Here is a 25,162-nt window from a genome sequence, read left to right as displayed (position 1 = left end):
GAATAACTACAATAATATTAATCATCAACATACAAACGATATTTAATTACAACTCAACAGGCAAACCCCCACCGGACATCTCCTGGTATCGGGGTGACGAGCGTCTAGCCGTTACAAAGGACGGTACCGTATGTCAGATACACTTGCCGTCTTTGTCGAGAGAGATGGCTGGGATGAAGCTGCAATGTAGGGTCGAGCCCCCGCTCCTGCAGCCGCTAGTGAGGGAAGTGACCATTAGGTTGTATTGTGAGTGTTTGTGTAATTTGATATTATATGAGTTTAGTTCTAGTGTAAAAGAGGCCATTAGGTGCAGTGGAACGGCTTCAGATAGTAAGCGATAGTTGGGGGTTCGTTGTACACTTGAAAAAAATAATGATTATTATTTTTAAGATAAAACATGGTTTGAGTTATGCTATACTACATGCATGATTCGATTTAGATGGTAAATGGAGAATGGATGTAATTAAGATACGATGGTAATTATCGATGAATTCTAGTTGAGGAATAATTATTTGTATTGGATTTTTGACACGTAGGTGTTTTGGACATTTTACAGAATATGCAGAGTGAATTTAGTGTACCCAATATTCCGCTCTCCACCTTCCACCCAAATTAAAGACACCTAAATTAGAGGCAAAACCTAATTTTGTATTTTGTCTTATTAGCAGGCCAGAAAAATAAAAATAATTTAAATAATTATACCTACTTGTAGACAGAACCCTACGAGGTTTAGGTTACTAGAGGTTCGCTGCGATCATTTAATTCTTTCTTTAAGCTACTATATTAAATGTCAATGTAATATATCCTGCAAATACAAAACAAAATTTTTAACAAGGTGTTACATTTTTCTATAGTAAGTTTTCCTGTGATATTCTTAGGAAATTGTAGAATTTCATTGTCAGTTGGTTTGCAGCATTCAGCATTTCTGTTCAAATATTACGTCCTTATTTATAGTTGACAAAGCAATTTAGTAAATAATGTAAAGAAAAGAATTAAGGGATCACTTAGTATTGGCCTTTGAGTATGTATTAAGCTCAAATATGGAAGCTAGGAACTTAGTAATGAAAGTAGAGAAATGAAAATAATTTATGTATTAATTCCCCTAGTGGGGATTGAACCCACCACCACCTTATATACAGTTAGGCGCTGTCCCAATATAGCACGACAATCTCTAATTTTTTTATCCTGAAATAGTTTTTTTTACTTTCATACAACAGAGTTAGCAGATAGAAGACCATGTCTTGCCAGGGTGTAGAAATTAAAATAGTTCTGTTACACCGATTAGGAATCGAATTTCCAACTATCGCAACAATCATGTTACCCTCAATAACATTTCTGCTGCTAAAAATAGAATATAAAAATGGAAAAAAGAAAAGACTTACCAAGATTTCCAGCTCTAGTATCTCTTGGTAAGCGTCGCAACTCCCAGCGGAGTGTCGACACTGTAGTAGATTCAAAAGTACTTATGAACTTCTATTTCAAATTTTTGAGATAACATTTTTATTTACGAAACCTTAGAGTAAATCTTTTATTAAAATGAATTTGGATTTAAAATGAATAATTTCTTTAAGTTAGTATTACTTTTGTATATAGTAAAAAGTTTAATTCCGTCAATCTTCAATTGTGGGATTGCATTATTGGCAATTCCTATAACTCTCTGCCCACCCTGCTTTGCGGTAAGAATGTGAAAGTTCAAATAAAATATTAAAATAGTTTTCTTTAGATCTGGTATTGTAGAAACATTGTGTGGGTTGCATAGTAGGTGGAAATAAATGGCTAACATTGTCTAGGCCGTTATCAGACAAATGTCTATATTAAATATAAGAAAATGTTATATTTTATCCAATTACTTAAGAATGGTGCAGTTAGTTATTTTGTAACGTAATGATCGACAAATATCTCTTTTTGTCATTCAACACGCATTGCTTCCAGAATTCGGTGGAAAGTGGGGAACGGAAGTCTCCTAATGGGAACGAAGTATCTTAACGCTGATTTCCTTTGCCTAACTAATAAAGATTTAGAATAATGAAAATTGCGGGAAGTGAGAACAGTACAAATAAAGGAATAATCCGAAAATTAGTAATTTATGGGTACATATATCACAGAAAAAAGAATGCGTACATACGCCCGCAAACTTAAAGAAACCGACTTCCTAATCGCTACGGAAACCTCAGTGGATGAACCCCACTAGCACTTCACCTATATTTTAATTACTTTTATTTTGTTCTTCGATGAAAATGTATAAAATATTTATTTACTTTTATTTTCGCAGTGAAACCACAATTTATCAGAGTGTCTGGCGGCGGACCCACAAGAGCTGGCCACGAACGACCGTTCGTATGCACCACGAGGGGATCTAAACCTGCACCTAATATCGATTGGTTTATTAATTCACAGAGAATCGATTCGGCTTTGACTCAGGTGACTTATTTGTTGTGTAACTTTTAAGGTAGAGAGAATAATATAAAATAATGTTAGGACACTATCTATATCATGTATTTAGCTTCACGCTGTATTTTACTGTTAGATACTTCATATCTCATTAAGACACTTCCGTTCCTAACCTACCGCCAAATGCTTCGAAGCATTACGTGTTGAAATGAAAATATTAAATAATTTCTATAGCACTAGTAGAATTTAGTGTAATAACAATATATTTTTCTCTAAATACTTAATTCACCCATATAATGCTTTATATACAACAGGTGGAAGTAGACGGTGAAGTCACTAGAAGTATATTAACGTGGAGAGTGCGGAGAGAAGACAGTGGAAGGCAGCTAGTATGTCGCGTATCCAACGCTTGGTTCCCAGCGTACACATTAGAAGATCTTCTTAATTTGGAAGTATTATGTGAGTATTGGTTTTTTTTGAGGCTGTAGTAATATAAGGTCTGATTCTAAACTCGACGGTCGTGAATTCGATTTCCACTCTTGGACATGATCTATTTAATCGTTCTGGTCATAGAACAAAACGTGGCTTTGCGTTTCGTTAGTTGAAAATTGAGTGAAAAAGTTAGTAACAAAAGTTGAGGAAATTTAATATTTAACACTTTTATTTCTTCTTTCTCTGGTTACTAGGAAAAGTACGGTGTTGAGTACTCAACACGCTCTGCGTCTGGAATTCAGCGGGAACTGGAGACCGGAATTGTCCTAATGGGAACAGAATGACTTTGTTTGCACGTTTGCACGTTCCCTCTGCAGTTTTACGCTGGACACACATAGTAGGGCAGCCAGAGGGAATCTGGAAACTTAGTGTTAAGAAACTCCGTTCCAATTAAGATTTCTGTTCCCCACATTAGGCCGAATTCTGAAGGCATTGTCTTGAGTAGTGAAATTCATCGCGGGGCTTTGCCTCGTCACCAGAGCGAGGAAAATGAAAATATTAAATACTACATTTCCTCGAATAGAAATCGAACCAGCAAGTTGTCGCGCTTACAAGCGCTTGCGCCCCTGCGCCACGACTGGCCTCATATACATATATATTTATTTTTGAAAAATATCTAGAAAATACAATTTCCATTCGATACCATATTGTAATTTAGGCACGTTGTTCCTTCTTTTCTATACGAGAGTATATTGGACAAAATAGAAAGAATTCGACTTTATTTTTTACTCGACTCGCTTTAGTTACTTATGCTCAGCACGTTTCTTTTAAGCGCCAGACTGAGCCAAGTGCTAGTGACCAGTATTGGTGGAGACTAAAATATTTTACATGGAATTTAATTTTGTATGTGGAATGAATATAGTAAAAACTGCGTTTTGTTGGCATTGACGTTCAAATAGGTAATTTTTTTATTCGGTTTTTTTCCGTTCCCATAAGAATTTTAAAAAATCTCCTCTCAGCGCTTCCATTACATGTAAAATTTATCTAGGTCCAATAGTTTCGTCTGCGCATTTACTCAGTAACAAGAGAGTATTACCGTATAGGGGAGAGCGGGGCTAAAAGTTACTGAGGTAAGTTGTTCCGATGGAAATAATTTCGCGGAGAAAAGTGAAAGGAATATTTAGTAAACATATAGTGAAATGCAATGTGACAGCGCACCCATGGCCAGCATAATGAACAATCCAGTGGCACCCGAAACCAATGGAATAGCACACGGGTGTCGTTGGTGCACGATTGTAAATATTTTTGCATTTCATATTTTTGGTCTATCTCACAAATTTTAACGAGTAACCTCGAGTATGTTAGTGTTTTTTTTTACATTATATTACCTTCTATTTCGGAATATTATTTGTAAACTATTTATGTTTTCTATATCTTATTTATATTTATTTTTTTTCAACACGTGTTTTTGGGGCTAGATGTTCCCTTTTTTTGGGGCATGTTGTGACCTGTTGTTGTGACGAAAAACTTTCGCCAATTCATTTGTACCAATAATGGGATGTAAATATTGTAATTTTTCATACTAAAAAATATTGTAATTTAGTAACATGCGGACTTATGCTCGGAAATCAACTCGAGGTTATGTGTCATATGAGTTGATGCAAAAAGCAGCGGATGTAGTTTTCAAAGATTGCAGGAATAAGATAAAAACTGTTACCAAAGTTACCAAAGTTTACATATACATATATAAATTTTTGTTTATTATTTTGGTTTAACAAAATCAAAATAAGTTTTATTTTATGTAAAATTATCTTTTACTTTTTAGTTCCGTTGTTTTTCGGTTCGGTTTTTTTTGTTCAAAATTAATTCTTTTTACGATTTTAAGTGATAAGTAACCTTAAAAGGATACTTCTTAAACGAGTGTTGGTTGTGGTGGTAGTGGTTGGTAACGAGTGGCATCTGATGTGATATGTAATACTTGACTCAATTATATATTATTTTTGTGGAAACTAACATTTTGGTATATTAACAAGAAAATACATAAAAAATATTCGGGCCAATTGGGAACCTCTCCCTTTTTTGAAGTCGGTTGAAAATGAAAACTTCTTTTTTGAGGTTGGTTGAAAAGAAATGCAACGATGGGGAATCTTACTTCTGACAATAATTTTAACAAAGTTTTCCCTTGTAACTATTCTAGTATAATTAATATTTACCAAAATAAAAACAAATTTTCGTAACTTTGACCGGATTTTATAATCAGAACCTAACCAAACTTTCATCAAACTATCCTTGAAGTGTATCCTTTCAAATAAGAAAAGAATCATTAGAATCGGTTGGCGTGATATGAGATGGGAGTAGAATGTGAGTGGGAATGGGAGTAGATGGGAGTTATTCGTCATTTTGTCGCAAACGTACCAATACAAATTTAATACTTATGTGATTTTCTCATAGATACCATTGTCAAAAATAGACCAAATAAAAATTAGTTCCCACATGGGAAGCACTACCTTTCAAATAAAAAAAAATCATCAAAATCGGTTCACCTAATCAAAAGTTATGAAGTAACATACATAAAAAAAAGAAACAGTCGAATTGATAATCTCCTTTTCTTACAGAAGTCGGTTAAAAAAGATTTGCTTTTGCGCCTCTTAGTTATAATGATACTGTTGATTATTCCTTAAATAAACAGGCTTTGTTCGATTATTTATTGTTTTCTATTTTGCAAATAATAGCTTTAAAAATATGGTAACAATTTACCCCGGTCTGTTAACAACTTGCCCCAAGTCGGGGTAAGTTGTTACTTTCCGACTTCAGTCATAAAAAAAATCATAATAAAAAAGTCTTACAAAGAATACCCCAAATTACTGTTTTAATTGCAAGTCTAGATATGTAAGTTGAAATTGATTATATTGTATAAATACTAAAATCAAGTATTCGTAGCAATATTTGAGGTTAAAAAAAAATCGGAACTTTTGGCCCCGCTCTCCCCTACGTATACATGTTAGCCTTTCGACGCCCTTTGCTGGACATAGGCCTCCTCCAAGGATCTCCACGTCGATCGGTCATGAGCTGCTAGCATCCAGCGGTTTCCCGTGATTACCATTATTATTATTTATAAACTACGGGTACTATAGGCCAGTCGTGGCGCGGAGGCACAAGTGTGCCCTTCAAATCCACTAAAGGTGTATTGACTGGAACACAGCTAGAATCGCGCAAAATAAATCTGCTTCACGCCATTTCCCGCATATAGTAGGTGATGCAGAGTGAACTTAAAATTAGGGCACTCCATTCCCCATACACTATCCGATTTTCGAGATATTGCGTACTAAGTGGCGGAATAAAATCCGCTAAAATAATTCAAATAAAACACACTTTTACTTATCTTGGAAATAGAAATAATAGAAAACTTTCTGTCATAATATTTACTACTTAGCTCTCCTAAGGTTTAATAATAATATGTTATTTCTCCAACATTAAATACGTTTCTATCGCAACAGCTCCGTCAAGTATATTATATGGCAGGACGCCAGCTCTGGGCATCGATCGTGTTCCAGTACGGCACCGGTACAACTTTCATCGAATGTATGAAATTTTGTATGGAAAATAAAATTTTGTGGATTTTTTTGTATTTGTTTTGTTTGTTGCAATCGATTTTGTGCATATGCCGGGGCAATGATGATGGTATGACATGTGAATAAATATGTTATTTTGTTTTTGTAAGCGCGATGGTTGTCGATTCGAGTGACCCACTCGGGGTAGTGTAAAGTAAAACGGTGGCGCGCTAAGGACGGCTATTTAACATACACTTACTCAGAATAAAAAGGCTATGAATTGTTATAAATACAAATAAATTAGTTTATCTTTTGTTTTTAAATTAAACAATTTTTACATTTAAATTAAACTTATTTTGGAGATTACATACTACAATTAGAAAATGTATATACAAAATTAAGTAACGAGATTCGAAGCCGCACTGGTCTAGATGGTTTTAACGAGGCAAAATACATTTTTTGTAGATTTTTATTTTTTCGTAGGACCACAGTAAGAACAGGTTTTGATTGCACGGTGATTTTTAGACAAAGTTCAGTAAACTATAAACAATTGCAATAAACGTTGTCTTGTCAATTGCCTTCATTTAGAAACTTCTATTAAATTAAAGCTCTTATTATATACAATAGTATATAATATGCTTATAATAACTTCCGCTTGATCGCGCTACAGGATCATAAGATAAATGGCCTTGACAGATGAACATACAGACAGACAAAAAAATGATCATATAAAGAGTCCATTTTTGTTTCTTTAGATACGAATCCCAAAAATGTAAGTTGATTCAAATTGAATCTCAAAGAACAACAAAGTAATTTGAAAAAAAAAACGCGTAAAATACATCAAAAGTAGCATAGATAGCGATGTTCCGGTGCTTGAGCTGCCAACTTCCACTCTCACTATCGGGCACATTATGTTGCTAACGCCATTATATTTTCACTTCAAAAAACCTTTTAAAGGATTTAAAATTTTTCAGTTTTATAGTTTTTATATATTTAAAACGCGCGGAGCGCGTGCCAAGTTTCTGGGTTTCAGAACTGGCGAGCAGCACCGTGTGTTATTTTACACGAACCATTTGAAACCACTTTTTACCTATTCGTAACTCAAAAACTATTCCACCTAAAGCTGTCATATTGGGCTCAAATATTTAGACCCCCTAACTGTATGCGTGCATAAAATTTCATAAACACAGCTCAAACAGTTATTTAGATAATGACGTCCAAAAATCGTAAATTTTTAGGGGGGTGACTGACCTATAGACCTTAATGTTAACCAAGTTCCAGATGATCTAGAATGGTGATATTTAGCATCCGGTTAAGTAATTGGGTGTATGTCAAGGGAAAAATCCGAAAATAGTATTTTTTAAAATATTTTCTTATAATTTTTCAATAAATAGATTCAATTAGGAACATTTACTTATAGCACCTGTAATGAAAGCATAGCAATCAAAGTTAATGATAACTGATTTTTAGGCATAGCGCCTGCCAACAAAATAAGAGCAATGCATTATTTATACATATGTTGCTTTAATTTATGTCACGCGTTAGTAAATACTTTATTTATTTTGTAGACTAACTTCACTATTACTTACGTAAGCCATCTCAAACAACACGATGCTTTCAAGTATATTTTAAGATAAGATATGTCTCCATTTGTAGCTGAAAATGACTCTAATTTATGTCCTGAGAAAGCCTGCCATCATGTGGACTTCAAGGGCTTCACGTAAAAATATAAAAATATAATAAATGGATTAACATCCTTCATTATTATTTATTACTAGCGGACGCGCGCAGCTTCGCTTGCCTATTTAAGGGTGAATTCTAATAACCCATAAAACATGTGTTCAATGAAATATTTTTAAGTCTAAATTTCAATTTTTATAATAATCGGTGGCGTTTTAAATATTTTTCTATATAAACTTTCAACCCCTTATTTGCACCCTTAGGGGGTGAATTCTAGAAAACCATACAACATATGTTTAATTATACACGTTTAAGAGTCTGAATTTCAAATTTTATGAAAATTTATGAATATTTGCACCCCTAAGGGTTCTCTCTAGGGGGGGAATAATAAGAGGGGAGAATTCTAGAAAACGATGAAACACGTGTTCAATTAAATACCTTTAAAAATATAAATTTCAAATTTCATAAAAATCGGTGCCGATTTAAATTTTTTTCCATAAAAACTTTGAACCGCTATTTCATCTCTTTAAGGTAAAAATTTTTCGAAATCCCTTTTTAGTGGATGTCCAGATTACGAAAGTAAACTTTTGTCCAAATTTAACGTTTCTACCATCAGAGGTTAAGGCTGTGCGTGCGTCTTACCTCAGTCAGTGAGGACAAGTCCTTTTATATATATAGATAATTTAAACATTTTAGTACTTATTATACTAAGGGTATTTGCATAGTCGATTAACGTATTTGATATTAAATACCTGAAGAAATTTTATTAAATTAGTGAATCACTTTTACATTTTTAAATATAAATTATTATAAAAAAGATACATTTAAAAATATAAAAAAACCACTCTTCCGAGGGCAGGACAAGGGTCCAAGCCATCGGTGGCTAGGGCTCCAGAGAGAGGAACCTCCGCACAATACGTGCCGTCTCAAGTATTACTGCCTTCTGTATCCGGTTCTTGATCCAACAGCTAAGCGATAGCCTCTTAAGGTGTTGGTCGAGGCTTTTCGCTATTAAACCGTTAACCGAAACCACTATCGGCACAATGATAACAAATAACAAATTATTATTACAATATTTAAGTACTAAGTCCTATAAGGGTTCTGTTTTATTGCTTTCGAGGTACAGAATCCTAAAACAGAAAAAAATACACTAAAAAATAAATATAAATAAAAGCTTTTAAAAAGTAATTATATTGATAGATCCTATATCTTATAAAACAAAGTCGCTTTTCGTGTCTGTCTGTTGTTTCTAACTCTTCTTCTTCTAAACCACCCAACGGATTTTAATGCGGTCTTCACCATTAAGTCGAGTGTTTTTCGTAGAAGGTTTATATGTAGTTTATTATTTGTACATTCTTATGTAAATTAACATAAATACGATAAATGTGTATAAAGTCCTACCCGTTGAGGCACTTTCGCGCATGCGCTGCTCTAATGGTAAGTACTACATGAAAAAAATGTACTGGAGTATTGTTCCTCTTAATAAGATCTACAAAAAAGTCCGCGAGAGCATATTTTTATCTTTTAAGGATAACGTGTAGTGATCATATTTCTGTCTAAAAATAGTAATTTCAATATATTTTTTATTGTGAGGGATATTTTTCCATAATGGTACTAATCCTTATCCTTTAAAATACTTTATTAATTTTCTACGTTAAACGAAGATAAAATTTGCTTTTTACACTATTTCGAAATTGCGAATAGTTTTAGAGAAAAACGCATTTAATTGTTGACACATCACGCCGTTGACTCATCAGCTGTGCCGACTCAAGTTTTACTTATCCCTTACTCTCAGCATATAAATAAGTATGTTAGTTACGTTGGCCATTTAATGTAGATGAACTGTCTTTTACTGTTTTTTCATTTTAATAAGTACTTTAGAAGTTGTTAAAATACTAAAACATCCTTGCTGCGAAACGCGCCTCGCGACGTTTTGCTTATTTATACACAAGCGCGTGATGAGCAGTCATCGGTGGTTCAGTGGTAGAATGCTCGCCGGCCACGCGGGCGGCCCGGGTTCGATTCCCGGCCGATGCATTCTATTTAATTTTCCTCACAGGCAGCCACGTAGTGCCTCGAAAACAAGCTCGAAAAAAAAACTCGCCTGCCTCTATAGCAAAGAAAATTTAGATGCGTTTCACATATTGAATAATTTCAGTTAAATGTATTATTTCAGCGCGATATTGGTTTCATATTTTTTGTATTAGTTATTAGTAGGTAGGTTTTTGTTTATAATTTCTTTCGTTTAAGTTTTCTGTTATTTGTGTTATTTATTTGTGTTTATTTTAAAACAATTGGAAAATTCTTATTGGAATTACGAAAATGCGGGTTGCATTAGGGTTTAATTAATTTTCACATTATCTTAAGTGCTTTGCAAACATACATTATATGAATAATTCAGTAGTTAAGGCGGGCGAAGCCGCGAGCGGGTCGCAATTTCAATATATTTTTTATTGTGAGCCATATTTTTCCATAATGGTATTAATCCTTATCCTTTAAAATACTTTATTAATTTTCTACGTTAAATGAAGATAAAATTTGCTTTTTACACTTTTTCGAAATTGCGAATAGTTTTACAGAAAAACGCATTTAATTGTTGACACATCCCGCCGTTGACACATCAGCTGTATGTTACTCAAGTTTCACTTATCCCTTACTCTCAACATATAAATAAGTATATTAATTACGTTGGCCATTTAATGTAGATCAAAACTGTCTTTAACTGTTTTTCATTTTAATAAATACTTTAGAAGTTGTTACAATATCAAAAAATCCTTGCTGCGAAACGGCTCGCCACTCGCCATGCGTCCGCCGCGCCCGCCTGCCTTACACGCATCGGTGGTTCAGTGGTAGAATGCTCGCCTGCCACGCGGGCGGCCCGGGTTTGATTCCTGGCCGATGCATTCTCTTTAATTTTCCTCACAGGCAGCCACGTAGTGCTTGCTTTTCATCAGGGACAGAATGTTTCAATTTCATCGTTTGCACGTATTGGATAATTCGAGTTGAATGTATTATTTCAGCGCGATATATTTGGTTTCATATTTTTTGTAGTAGTTATTACTAATAACTTATTAGTAGGAAGGTTTTTGTTGCTAATTTGTTCCGTTTAAAAATAGTCATTTAACTATCTAAAAATAGTCATTTAGATATATTTTAATAAGTACTTGAAAAGATTAGTAGCACAGATTTAAAATTACGCTACCTACTAAAAAATCCTTGCTGTGTAAAACAATTGGAAAATCCTTATTGAAACTACGAAAATGCGGCATTAGGGTTTAATTAATTTTCACATTATCTTAAGTGCTTTGCAAACATACATTATATGAATAATCCAGTAGTTAAAGCGGGCGAAGCCGCAAGAGGGTCGCTAGTATATATATAAAATTTAATAATAATATACTATCTGTAAGGTCAGTCGTGGCACAGGGGCATAAAGAGTGACTGTAAAACCTGACTGGTTACTGGTTACTAGTTACTGAGTGTTTTAACACTAGGTTCCTTCTGTCTACTCTTCTGTGTGCGGGATACAGAGTGAAGCTGATTAGATTTTTATTTTGAAACATTGTCAGCCTACCAGCTATCTTAACAGAAGTAATTATAAAGTAATTATTAACAGTAAAAATTTAAGTAATTGTTAATAAAAAAATAAGAGAAAAAAAGAGAAAATTAAAAAATACTTAAACAAAATAATAAAAAAAACCAAAATGTGGTGTCGTGGGACACCAGGTAGGAACGAAGTTCGACGAACGACGAGTCCTTCGACTAATGTAGAATCGACACAAATTGCAAAAAAAGTCGTGCTCAATTTTATGTAGGTTTTCTTGATTTTTCTCTTAAATTTTGCTGATTTGTTTTTATTTAAGTACAAGAAAGTATTTAGAAAATTCAGTATTTTAGGAAAAAATAAATTACTTAAAATAAAAAACATCGTAATTCAAATTATCAACTAAAAAAAGAAAGAGGGAGAAAGAGAAAGGTATTATACATTACTCGTCTGTGTATGCGACTGTCGCGCCTGCGCACGTCTCATTTAACGGTTTTATTCCACGCATTTTTCTTACGGTTTTACTATCACATTTTTTTCAGTTCGGTCACGCAGCGAAATCCCTATCCCTTCCAAGCCTGCCGTAAGGAACTTCGTTCCAATAAATAAATCCGCTTTACGGTGTATCCCACACATAGCGGGGTAGACAGAGGGAACCTAATGTTAAGGCACTCAGTTCCCCTCTTTCCATCAAACTCTGGAGGCATTGCGTGTTGAGTTATTCCAACGAAATAATAAAATTAGAAATAAAATAATAATAAATTTATCAGACTTCTAAACGCAGCATACATTAATTACTTTTTAATCTGACAACTGTCATTTTATCAACAAAATAAAAACTATAGTCGAGATTCATAGATAAATATAATCTATTTTCATATATAATTAAATATCGTCTTAAGAGTAATAAAACATAATATTATTGACCATAATAAAAAAGTAAATATCTAATTATATTAGATATATTTTATTGTACGAAGCCGCTCATATTTTAATGGTTTTTTTGGCCTGAGTTTCATGATTTTACTGGTTTTAGGAACACTTGTGAAAACGGCAGAGAACGGAGTCGACCTTGGGATCATATCAATTCAGATTGGTACCGTCAGCACTTAATAAACTTATTGTTTATATTTTTTCCAAGACATGTTGAACAATGAGTCGTTCAATAGAATTGCTTGTGGTTGAAACAAGAACTTACACCGAATTGTTCCAATGCCTCCCGATGGGAGCTGTCTCTTCCATGCTATTGCATATTCTTCGTTTGAGCGTATTGATATACAACAAACTAATAAATTGCGCGAGACTATAGTAGAGTACGTATGTCGTAACTGGAATGATTTAAGTATCTACACTAGCGCTCGAAACGGGAATCCTTACTCTTCTAAAGAAGACATGCTTTGCTTAACTACGTACGGAGCTACTTCCGAAATAAAGGCTGCAGTAGATTTGTACAGTACTAGCGGACGCGCGCAGCTTCGCTTGCTTATTGCTTAGGGGTGAATTCTAATAAACTTTGAAACATGTGTTCAATAAAATATTTTTAAGAGTCTCAATTTCAAATTTTATAAAAATCAGTGGCAATTTAAAGATTTTTCTATATAAAATTTTAACCCCTTATTTACACCCCTAGGGGATAAATTAAAATAAACCACGAAACTTATGTTCAATGAAATATTTTTAAGAGTCTAAATTTCAAATTTTATAAAAATCAGTGGCGATTTAAAGATTTTTCCATACAAACTTTCAACCCCTTATTTGCACCCTTAGGGGGTGAATTCTAGAAAACCATGAAACACATGTTCAATTAAATATTTTTAAGAGTATAAATTAAAAATTTTATAATAATCGGTGGCGTTTAAAAGATTTTTCCATACAAACTTTCAACCCCTTATTGGCACCCTTAGGGGAAGAATTCTAGAAAACCATGAAACATGTGTTCAATTAAATACTTTTAAGAGTCTGAATTTCAAATTTTATAAAAATTGGTGCCGATTAAAAAAAAAAACTATACAAACTTTCAACCCCTTATTTGCACCCTTAGAGGGAGAATTCTGGAAAACGATGAAACACGTGTTCAATTTAATACCTTTAAAAATCTAAATTTCAAATTTCATAAAAATCGGTGTCGATTTAATTTTTTTTCCATACAAACTTTGAACCCCTATTTTACCCCTTTAGGGTAAAAATTTTTCAAAATCCCTTCTTAGTGGATATCCAGATTACGAAAGTAAATATCTGTCCAAATTTCACGTTCCTACGCACAGCGGCTACGGCTGTGCGTGCGTCTTACCTCAGTCAGTGAGAACAAGTCCTTTTATATATATAGATATAGATAGAAGTGTATTATCACAATGGTGTCCTACTTGGTTTATTCGGCGAACAGAAATGTCCTATGAAGCGCTTACTCTAAACTATGTTTTAAAAAGAGCAACTCTTGAGTTTCTTGCCGTAGTAGCTTCCTATAGGAAAAGTACTTGTAATGGCCAAATTGAATAAAGAATATTTTGATTTTGATTACATTATAAACCTTTCTACTTATGATTTCTGTACAAAAAGTAATGATATCCCATCAAAAACATAAATGTAAAATGAAAGCCAAGTTCAGTAATAAAACATATGCTTTCAGCGATAAAAGAAATGAGATGTAAATGTATGCCAAGTTCAATGGTCAGTCCTGAAATTAATTTTAACAATATAAAATATTTTATAACAACTGAAAATGCCCATTGTTCTTACAACTTGGAGACTTTATTTATGTGTAATATCTGACTTGGCTAGTTTTCATATGAATTTACAATAGAATCTGAATACAATAGAATAGAATTTGAATACATTCATTAATATCGATGTAAATTAATTTGAAAACTAGCCAAGTCAGATATTACACACAAATAAAGTCTCCAAGTTGTAAGAAGAATGGGCATTTTCAGTTGTTATAAAATATTTTATATTGTTAAAAATAAATCTCAGGACTGACCATTGAACTTGGCATACATTTACATCTCACTTCTTTTATCGCTGAAGCATACGTTTTATTACAGAACTTGGCTTTCTTTTTACATTTATGTTTTTGATGGGATTATAATATTTCCAGTTACACAAAAATGTACGCAAAATATATTATATTGTTTGAGGCTGTCGTTTACTGTCTGTGATTGTAAACACGATAGTTATGAGTTCGCTTCCTCATCGGTGTGATGAAACACTTCATATTTTCATTTCCTCGCTCTGTTACCGAGTCAATGCCTCCAGATTTCTGCTTCTGAAGGGGAACGGAGTGTCTTAGCCCAAAGCTCCTAGGTTACCTCTAACCTGCTATGTACGTGACACAACGTGAACTCATCCAAAAAAATCCAATATTTTAGTACAAATGACCAAACGAATAATTAATTTAGCAAATTATCTACATACACACAAACATACATAAATTTAATATATTTAATACATACGTATATACAAAGAATATCAAAAAGTTATAGCACTCGAGAGCACAAGAGACCCGCAATAAACCCGACGAGGGCGATAATATTTAAACTTGATGGGATAAACTTGTGTGAAGTTGCCAACTGACTGTTCTGTCACGTTGTCGCGTCGACTCCGTTAGGAGTTTTGATGAATCAATTTTATCAAATTGTGTTATGAGTGTGGGAAATTTTAAGTTTTCTATGCAAATAGTTTATGAGTTCCAACTCTAAATGATGGACTTGAGTTGGTATTCTTTAGGTCTATGTTTTTGTTTTAGCTTTGGAGTTTGAATCTTTTTTGGAGATTTTTTAATCTTGTTTTATATACAGGTGTTAATGATAGGGTCAGACTTGGGATTGTGATTTCGATCTTCCTTCGTTTCTTGTCATACAGAAAAATACATGAAGTTGAAAAAAAATGTGATAATTATATTTTTGGTTAGTTAATTTTCCGGTACGTTTGGACGTTGTGGACCTTTTACTAAAAATGTCAGATAAAAAGATCGTATGATTGCAGTTTCTTACATCGTTCAAACTCAAACTGCCTACTGCCTAGACATGTCTTATACATGGTAAATTATATATTTGTATATTAAAGGTTTCTTTTAATTATTTAAATTTAATTTTGATTAAAAACGAAATTATATTTTGAATTATTTAAGGCATTTTTTTATTTTCTCGCCCTATATAAGGGTTTGCATTGTTTTGCCAAAACTCATAATGATACGTACTGTGTCGCATAACTTAACCTTGCGCTTCGTTTCACAAAAAAGGGAAAATTTAATTTATTTTATATAATACCATTCTTTCGAGTAGGTATTGAACCTACACCTTTCTTATTTACAGCCTTACAATACTGTACCACTGTGCTACAATAACCTCAAGTAACATGTAACCAAGTTGGCACACATCATCTTTTTCTAAAAAAGAAATTTAACAACTAGCTTAACTAAATCCATAAAGTCACTAAACAAAATGAATGTTGACACAATCCACCGAAAGGACCTGCGAGAGAATTGTACTAAGAAAATGTACTCTGTTATAATATACGAGTTAACTATGAGAAAGTTATAAGTCGAGAAAGTATAGTAGTAAGTTAGCACGCGTAAAATAAAATCTTATGGGGCATATGCCAAGAAAACAATGATTATGTTAAAAAAAAAATCCCTACTTTCCGCCGAATTTTGGAGGAATTGCGTGTTGAGGGACGGAACTTAACGCCGCGCTTGGAAGGAAATGTACAAAAACTATACGAGTATTTACGTATATTTAAACATATGCCTTTTAATTGTTGCAAATGCAACATAAACGATAACAACGAAATAAAACTCCGAGCTAATTGACTCAGTACAGTCACTTTAATAGTTATGAGTTTCAGCTGACGCTATACAGGCTGTTTAAATATGACACATAAAAATATATACTGCTTTAAATACTTCTGGTACAAATGTGAATAACCTGAATGTATATATATGGTGGGTATGGGTTTCATTACCTATCGTGGCGTTTGGTTCTTGGCGTAACGATTATTATTTAATAAATGTTTTAACTCATTCGCTCTGGAGAAGCAGAAAAAAAAGCCTGGAGATAGTTATGCTGCTCAGCACATAAAGCCTCAAAAAATTCGGCGAAAGTACGAAGGCGGGGGACGGAGTGTCTAAACACTAGGCTCTTTCTGCCTACCCTGCTATATGCAGGATGCAGCATGAAGCTGTTTTTTTTTTCGTTTTATGTCTAAATGGCCATATAAATGAAGTTACGGACTATAACTTCTACATTAGTATAGGATTTTTTTTTATAATTAATCTGTATATTATCTAATTAATATCTGAATATAACACAAACCCAAGACGCGAATGATTTCGCTAAACTGAACAACAAACTTAAAGCTACGAGTTTCAAGAAACTTCGCGGAGACTGGTTACACTGTTGAAAAGTTTAATTTGTTAATTCTACTAATTATATATTAAAATCATTTGAATTTATTTAGCTCGTCGGATGTGACCGGCAATAGTATTAGGAAGGTAGTGAGTTTGAATACAACTTTATAAAAGGAAACAAAATAAAAGAACTCTATTTAGTTTTTTTTGGTTCTATTAAGAAGGCATTGGGTGTTGAGTAGTGGAACTCCGTTACGAGAGCGAGGTATTCAAAATATTAAATAACATAATACGGCTGTGTTCGATCCTCACTCGTGGGAATTAATGATTATTTCTTTATATTTTCATTTATTCATTCTGGCACTAAGGAAAAAACCCGGCGTTTAGTTTCGGCACTAAATACGCAATGCCTCGATAAATTCATCGGAAGATGGGGGAACTGCCTTAACTTTATGTTGCTTTTTTCTGCCTACCCTACGGTACGCTTATATATATATATATATATTTTATATAACAAATAATATTACTATATTTTAGATCCACCAGTAGCACAAATATCGTTGATTCTACCAAAAGAGCCGCGTCTTCTAAGAGAGGATGAGGATGCTGAGCTCCTTTGTTCGTCCGACGCGTCGCCGCCCTCGTACAATTTCACTTTTTATAAAGGGACCGGGGTAACTATGTCTTTTTTAGTATTAATTATTGTATTTCACGCTGCTTACTCACGCTGTATCCCGCACATGACAGGGTGGGCAGAGGGAACCTGGAAATTTAATGGTAAAACACTTCGTTGCCATTACGACACTTCCGTTCCCCACTACTTAAACTTACTTAAATTAACTTAACTTACTTAACCTGGGGAGCACCCCGCATTTTCAGCCCAATTCTTGCGTCGCGCTTTGCCTGGTTACCAGATAAGGCGAGGAAAAAGTAATTTTATTTCCTCGAATGGGACTCGAACCCACAACCTGTCGCGTTTACAATCGCACGCTTATAATCCTGTGCTATGAATGGGATTAATAGTAGTTAACATTAAAACTAATAAAATAAAAATATATATCATAAATAACTCTTTTTTTTAATTAAATAACAAAAATAAAGGGGCCCGAGGCTATATTAGCAACTTCCACCACAATACATTACAAGTTGGCAACCAAGTAATATTATGTTTGGACCTAAACAAACTTTGTTATGCTCGGAGAGGCTTCCTTCATGTAACTAATTAATTATACCTATAAATTTTCTGATTAGACGCTTTTATTAAGCTGGAGTAAACTAAAAGTTCTTTTTTAAAAGCTCTTTTATGTGCTTTTTTGGTTTAATTAAGTTTATGATGAAGCCATTGAGTTCTGACACTCGATACGTAATGTGAATTCGGGTGGGAAGTGGAGAACGGAGTGTCTTGACTCTTCATTAGTTTGGTTTGTTATACACGATAAGATACTACACTAACTAACTAACACTACGCTATTGTTCTATTGTTTAGCAATGATAGATAGATTTCCTTAGCTTCACGTTACATTCTGAATATAGCATGGTAAACAGAGGGAACCTGCGAACCTCATGTCACACACTCCGTTCCCATTAAGACACTTTCGTTTCCTACTGTCCACCATTCTGTGCTTTTCTTGTTACCACAGCGAGGTAATGAAAATATTAAAAATCGAACTCACAACCTGTCGCTTACTCCACTTACGCCACCACTACTCTCAACAGACTTAGTAAAACATAGTAGAACTGCTTTATTTTAGGCTTCTTCGAATTAGGTCTCATATAAAATTTACCATTTGTAGCTCAGTTCTTGTTTGTTTATTCTACAGAACGTGGAAACTTGTGTTACTATGAAGTATTTGATTAGCCATTTCTAGCAAAATATTTGTTTTCGACGATTTGTTCACATTAAATCGTATTTGCTTCGTGGTGCAGCATTTTTCGTAAACAGAATGGTTCAGAGTTCCATTTACGCTTGGGGATACTCGTATGAGTTTTTTTTCATTTTCTCGCTGGGTTAAGATCCGCCACTCAATATGCAATGTTTATTTTTATTTTTTATTTATTTGGTGATAACAACAAGTACTTAAAGTCAGCTTACTTTTGAATTTGTAGCCTTCAGAATTCATCATGTGTAGCTCTAAATAGGTGTGAGAAGTGGAATTGAACTACCATATCGTTCCTTACCTCAAAAAATGCACACAAGCACCAATTTACTTGTGTCCAAACAAATCCACTAATAATTTCTAGCTATTTTAAATTAAGTTTTCACGTTGCCACAAAATCGCGTGCGCACAATCATAAATCGCGAATTTCAAAAAAAGAACAGCCCCAACACTTGCTGTTATAAAGTTATTTCTTTTAAGACATAACAAATAGAATTTTTCACGAAGCATTATTAGTAATTAAGGCTCCGGCCGCACTAGCGTCACGCCACATGAGAATTACGGCGTTCGATCGACTTAAGTTTCAATTTGCGTGGAAATCTCTTAAGTCCACCTTGTAGTGGTTAGAAAACATGCTAAAATCCACTCAGGTACGTCGAACTATACTTTTGTATGGAAACAATGGTTTTGCTAGCTTAATAAACTATTTATTGGTGCTGTTGAGTTCTTCTTTCAGTTTCACGCTGTATCCCGTATATAGCAGGGAACCTGGGAACCTAATGTTGAGACACTTCTTTCCGCAAATCAACCTGTCGCGTATATAGTCTGGCACTTTTGTCCATGCGAATTCTTGTGAATTCTTAGGGCGAATCTCTGAGTGTAAACTCGTGGTTGTAAATCAGGCGACATAAGGGCGAAGTTGTGGTTTCGATTCCCACTCGAGGGTAGGAAATATTTAATATTTTCAATTTCTTGTTTTGGTTACGAGGCTAGTACGTCGTTGATTTCCGCCACGCACCACGTAATGCCTCAAATATTTGGCAGGAACTCTATGGTTCCAGATACCCTCTGCCTACCATGGTATGTGCAGGATACTGGGTGAAGCTAAACAAAAATATTTAATAAATAAAGAAAAGAATAATAATAAATTACAGTTTAGTCTTTTAACCGAGGTTCGTCGGTACAACTTCATGCCGCCACTGAATTCGTAATTGGCGGTTGATTCTGTCTAGCAAGTTTTAGATCCGTTGTAACTTTTTCATGTTTAAAATTCATTTTCAAGTATATAATGTCTGTATATAAAAAAATATTACCTCGAATTAAGACGGCGTGGTACGCAGAGTGAACTTGGTGTTAAGAAACAGGTGGGGAATTTAAATAATAGAGAAAAATAGAGATGGAATTCACAACCATCGCGTTTGCAGACAGACTCTGTCTCACTGCGCCATGACGACCTCGAACTGTCAATCAAGAATTGTAATTAGTTTTTCCGCATACGTTGACATATTAGATTTTTTATAAAAAAAGAGCAATTACGTCTATTTTGCATCAAACGAGCGTAAATACGTAATACACGTATATACATGCAGCTATATTGAACTATGCCATCTTAATATGCTTGTTATTGCTGTAGTGCAGTGTGCATTCGTAGGTCATCATAGTTAGTCATCGATGGATATATAAAATTTAATCACTTAAGGGTACGTAGTACACTAGTATTATAAATTGCTATAAGGCACGATTATATATATAATTGAAATTCTATCCCGTGGGAACAAATAATATATTTTTTTCTTTAGTAAAAAAATGATACAAATAATAAATGTTTACTATACAAAGATATATATTTTATTATCTCAATAAAGTGATACCGTCGTTGTCGTAGCAGCGGTACAATCTCTGACCGCAGTGCGACGGTTATAGGATCGATTCCCATTCGGGGATGTTTATTTTTGTTTACTGACGTCAATACCTCAAAAGTTGTTGGTGCCTGCAGAACGGAGTGTCTCATCACTAGGTTCCCTTGCTATATACGACATACATCGTGAGATTATATATCGTATATTTCATATTATAAATTTATTCTTATTATATTCAGGATCATTTGATACGTGATGACCCCATAGGAGGAATATCAGTTGAAGGCAACAAGTTGTTCCTAAGAGGCCTTCGAAGGCATCATTCAGCGAGATACAGATGTCGAGCCTGGAACTCTGAGGGCACCGGACTTAGTGAACCTTTAACTTTGAACGTATTATGTAAGTAAATATGCCCATTTATAAAACAATAACTCTTTATTCTTTATGTTGAAATGGATAACTGTTGGTTTTTTACCAGCACTTCTCAGCAGAACTAGCTTTTAAACCGATGGTAGGCTTATGTTGATTTGACTGATTTAATAGTACTTGAAAAATTATTTGTTTAAAAATATTTTCAATTTGAATGTATATATATAAAGAGAAGTCATTGATTATATTATCACTAGTTCCAATTTCTTACGAAGAAAATTTATAAATATAGAAATAGTCACGAACCAGGTCTGCTAATACTAAACGTGACTGGGTTTTTGCTAACCCAGCATCTATTGTCTCTTAAAGCACTGAGCTGGCTTACCTTTGCTCGTATGAAAATAATTGCTTAGTGATCATTGATTTTTTTTGTATAAAGATATAGAAATCTAAATTCCATTAACCCTCATAATAGGGTAAAATACTCCGGCCATTCCTTTCTGACCAATTTTCGAGACATTTCATATGGTGTTGCGGTTTTTAACGCCGCAAATAAAAATACCATACCTACTAGAATTTCGCACAATAACATAGCTACAAATATTGTACGTACAAAATATTCAAAACGATAAACCTTTCAGCCCGGCCGGAGTGCTCTGCGGGCAGCGTGGTGCAGCAGTTGGCCGGCGCGCCCGGCGGCGAGGTCAGGGCGCGGTGCTCCGTGTCCGCGCCGTCCTCCAGAGACGCTGGCCCGTTGAGGTTCTACTGGACTTATAATGGGACTAAGGATGTCTTACCTGTTAGTGATATTGATTGTCTCGTTATAATTGATTATTTATGAAGATTATTGTCTTTTTAATATTAGATTATTACCTAAATCTAAATTGTATACAAGCAAAATCAAATATCGAGCCTTACTAAAACTGGAACGACTGAAAATTGGTAAATTTCCATGAATTATAATAGATTTGACATTTTATTTTTGTCTCTTTGGCGTTGTTTTAGGTATAAGTGGATTAAAAAATCATTATATTAAACATCAAAGCCTAGAGTTATAAAACATTTTATCAAATTTTAAAAATATTAGTTATGGATCCAAATACTTTTACGTCCAAATTTTTATAATTTGAAATTTAATTTTATTTGCCTCAGTAGTAACTAATAATATATTATTTAGATACCAGCATCAAACGTAACTGTCATGGGTTCGAGCAGTTCTGTAGTCCACGGATTGCCACAGCTCGATGGGGAGGAGGACCTCGGTTGGCTCGCTTGCTGGGCAAGCAATGACATTGGTAATCAGAGGGAACCCTGCTTGTTCAGGATTATGCCAGCAGGTTAGAAATATTTTCGAGATCTTGTTTTTTGTGGCGAAATTCAACGTCACTCTTTTGTTGCGAGAAAGAGGAAACGAAAATAAACATACCTCATTCTACTACATGAAAATTGAACCCACAACCATCATGTTTACAATCAGTGCCGCAGCGCCACGAAAACCTGAATATATTCAATTTATTCAACAATTCTAAAAACGAATGATAAAATTTACCTCCTGCTGACAGCCTTTCCTGAAGCTCCAAGTAATTGTGAAATAGAAGACGAATTTCTCAAGTGCGAGCCCGGCCATGACGGAGGATTGCCGCAGAGATTCATCTTAGAAGCATTGGAGGTACGCGCCCATCAACCTATACAAGGAGATGAGTCCACTATGAATGACCAGGTAAGACGTGATGAATATGAGAAAATTATGTCTTGTGCAATTGTTTTGAAGGGTACATTAACTAATTATACGTATAGATATTTTTTTTTTGTGAATATTGTTCGACGCAGCGTTAAGTTTCGTCATTCAGGATGAAATAACTCGTATTTGGTATAACTCGAGTGACTCAGTGAACTTGCTATGATGGAAAAACCTTGAAGGTGCGCCGTCAAATGAGTCCTAAAATATATTTATACATATACTAGCGGCCCGCCCGCGGCTTCGCCTGCGTGAGATACATTATTATTAATTTTTGTCTCCATGACTACCTACGACTTATAAGTGACGTCCATGTAAAATTTGAGACTTCTAGCATTTAGTAACGAATTACAAAGACAAATGTCATTAGTAACGAAGTTTCATACAAACTTTCAACCCCAAAAACAAACCCTTAAAAGTTGAATATTGCAAATTCCCGTCTTAGCGAGCACCTACGTCCTATAAATAACTCCTATGCAAAATTTCAGATTCCTAGCACTTGTAGTTTCTGAGATTTCGTGGTGAGTGAGTGACCTTTCGATTTTATATATATAGATTGTTGGCAAATAATTAATATGTGACAATTAAACTCATAGCCATTTTATTAAGGCACTATCTTAATAAAAGCACCCTTAAAAAATCTAGTAAAGTTACACTTCAAATAACATACCTTTATATAAAACTACACAACTCTAGGGCATATCAGGCCGAGGTCTCACGGAAGCTGTGTACCGAGCCAGTAACGACGTGACACCACAGTTCCCTTTAGACGCCCTGTCTCCAGGAAGATATACGTTTCTAGTGTATTCTGAAACTCCTCGTGGTAGGTCGCAAAGACCAGCCGCCTTACATAGCATACCAATAAGAACGAGTCATGATTTAGACGTACCAGGTGAGTTACATTAAACAATTTCTTTTACTTTTTGTAATGGTCCAGACTTACCTTTTGATTAGTAGGACAGGTGATGGCTCTATTCTCCACTCTCTGCCCAAATTTTGAAATATTATATATTATGTAGCCTTATTAATTGTAATGATCAGTCTAAGCTAAACCAACGCAGGGTTTTTCAATTAACATATTTCTTCGAATCTGTAAAATATAACAACATATCATAATTTTTCATTTATGTCTTTTCTTCTGATTAAATAAAAGTAATAATATGAAAATGGAGGATTCCAGGGTAAGCACTTATAATTTACTAGAAAATATGCAGAAATCCGTAAATATACTCGTATAGTTAAAAATATATTATAAATTAGTCTTTAATTAATAACTGTTGATAGACACAGTATTAGGTACATCAAGTACCTGGCAGCATAATTCATGCATGTATTTCCTACATATCCCTAACACTATAAATTACCCTGGCGACCTAATCTGATATTTATGACAAAATACCTGTGCATGGCTTTGTCTACATAATCCATATATGTATGTATGTCGGTATATATGTGTATACAATGTTTCATAGATATAGTATAGAATATGTGTATTTGCGTTACTTACTAAAGCATCACGTTATATCTTGTATAGCACAGACAGATAGACAGAGAGAGAAAGAGAGAAATATTATTAAAAGCAGAATTACAGTATTATGTGCAAATGTTGAAAATTACCTGTAAATAAGAGAAATGACAATTAAAGTTTATTATTCGTCTCTCTCTCTCTATTATTTTTATCCAATTTATTTTGGCTTATAGTTATTAATATTACATTGCTTTTATTTTCACACGTATTCACTCTTTTATTCCTTTGACGTCTGGCTGTCAATTAATTATAGACATATGACGAGTGTCATAAAAAAGGAACGCTATATTTAAAGAGAGTAAATTCTGTTTACATGTACTCGTATTTTCTAAGGTTTATTCGAACAAAATTCTAAAAACATAGAAAGTAACCCCAAATAATAAAAACATTAAAATTTATCTTAACTCAACTGTCTCATTATCTACATTGGATACAAGTATTTACTGTAACTAATAATATTTTATTTAAGCCGCCGATAACAAAACACTAATCATACAAATCACATTATATTATTTTTAATTTAACAGGATCACTTCAGACTATGACACCTATGCCACCTCCCATCCCACCAAGCAGTGATAATAGTGTAACTCTACTCATAGGAGCATCACTAGCTCTCGTACTATTGACAATACTTACAACACTATGCGTGACACTTGTAGTGATGTGCAAAAAGAAACGGAGACCACCACGAGATCCTGAACAGAAGTGAGTTTTTATAATCATATATTACAGTTTTAGTTTTAGTTTTTATAATCACTATTACACTACAGGAAGCATTATCGTAAATGTTGTGCATTTATCAATCAATCATTCTTTATTTGTCATTCGGGCTTCGCCCGCTTGAAC

General features: G+C 34.1%; 1 protein-coding gene across 2 annotated transcripts in view; it reads left to right on the top strand.

The window, feature by feature from the left end:
• The window catches only part of LOC146536602 (adhesion molecule nephrin-like), a 94,243-nt gene that overhangs the window by 64,369 nt on the left and 4,712 nt on the right, over window positions 1-25,162 (top strand). For both annotated transcript variants that reach the window (XM_085188986.1, XM_085188985.1), the window contains exons 6-15: window positions 61-246; window positions 2,273-2,421; window positions 2,706-2,850; window positions 17,480-17,616; window positions 20,918-21,077; window positions 21,689-21,846; window positions 22,225-22,384; window positions 22,610-22,767; window positions 23,482-23,677; window positions 24,841-25,021. In XM_085188986.1, the coding sequence (XP_085045112.1) occupies window positions 61-246; window positions 2,273-2,421; window positions 2,706-2,850; window positions 17,480-17,616; window positions 20,918-21,077; window positions 21,689-21,846; window positions 22,225-22,384; window positions 22,610-22,767; window positions 23,482-23,677; window positions 24,841-25,021 (1,630 nt within the window). The remainder of the gene's footprint in view (window positions 1-60; window positions 247-2,272; window positions 2,422-2,705; window positions 2,851-17,479; window positions 17,617-20,917; window positions 21,078-21,688; window positions 21,847-22,224; window positions 22,385-22,609; window positions 22,768-23,481; window positions 23,678-24,840; window positions 25,022-25,162) is intronic.

The sequence above is a fragment of the Heliconius melpomene genome, chromosome 8 (assembly GCF_056956725.1).
Source record: "Heliconius melpomene rosina isolate 202511_hmr_F chromosome 8, ASM5695672v1, whole genome shotgun sequence".
In the NCBI taxonomy this organism is placed as follows: Eukaryota; Metazoa; Arthropoda; class Insecta; order Lepidoptera; family Nymphalidae; genus Heliconius; species Heliconius melpomene.
Note: the sequence above shows the minus strand (reverse complement) of the source record. Positions and strands in the feature narration are given on the sequence as shown.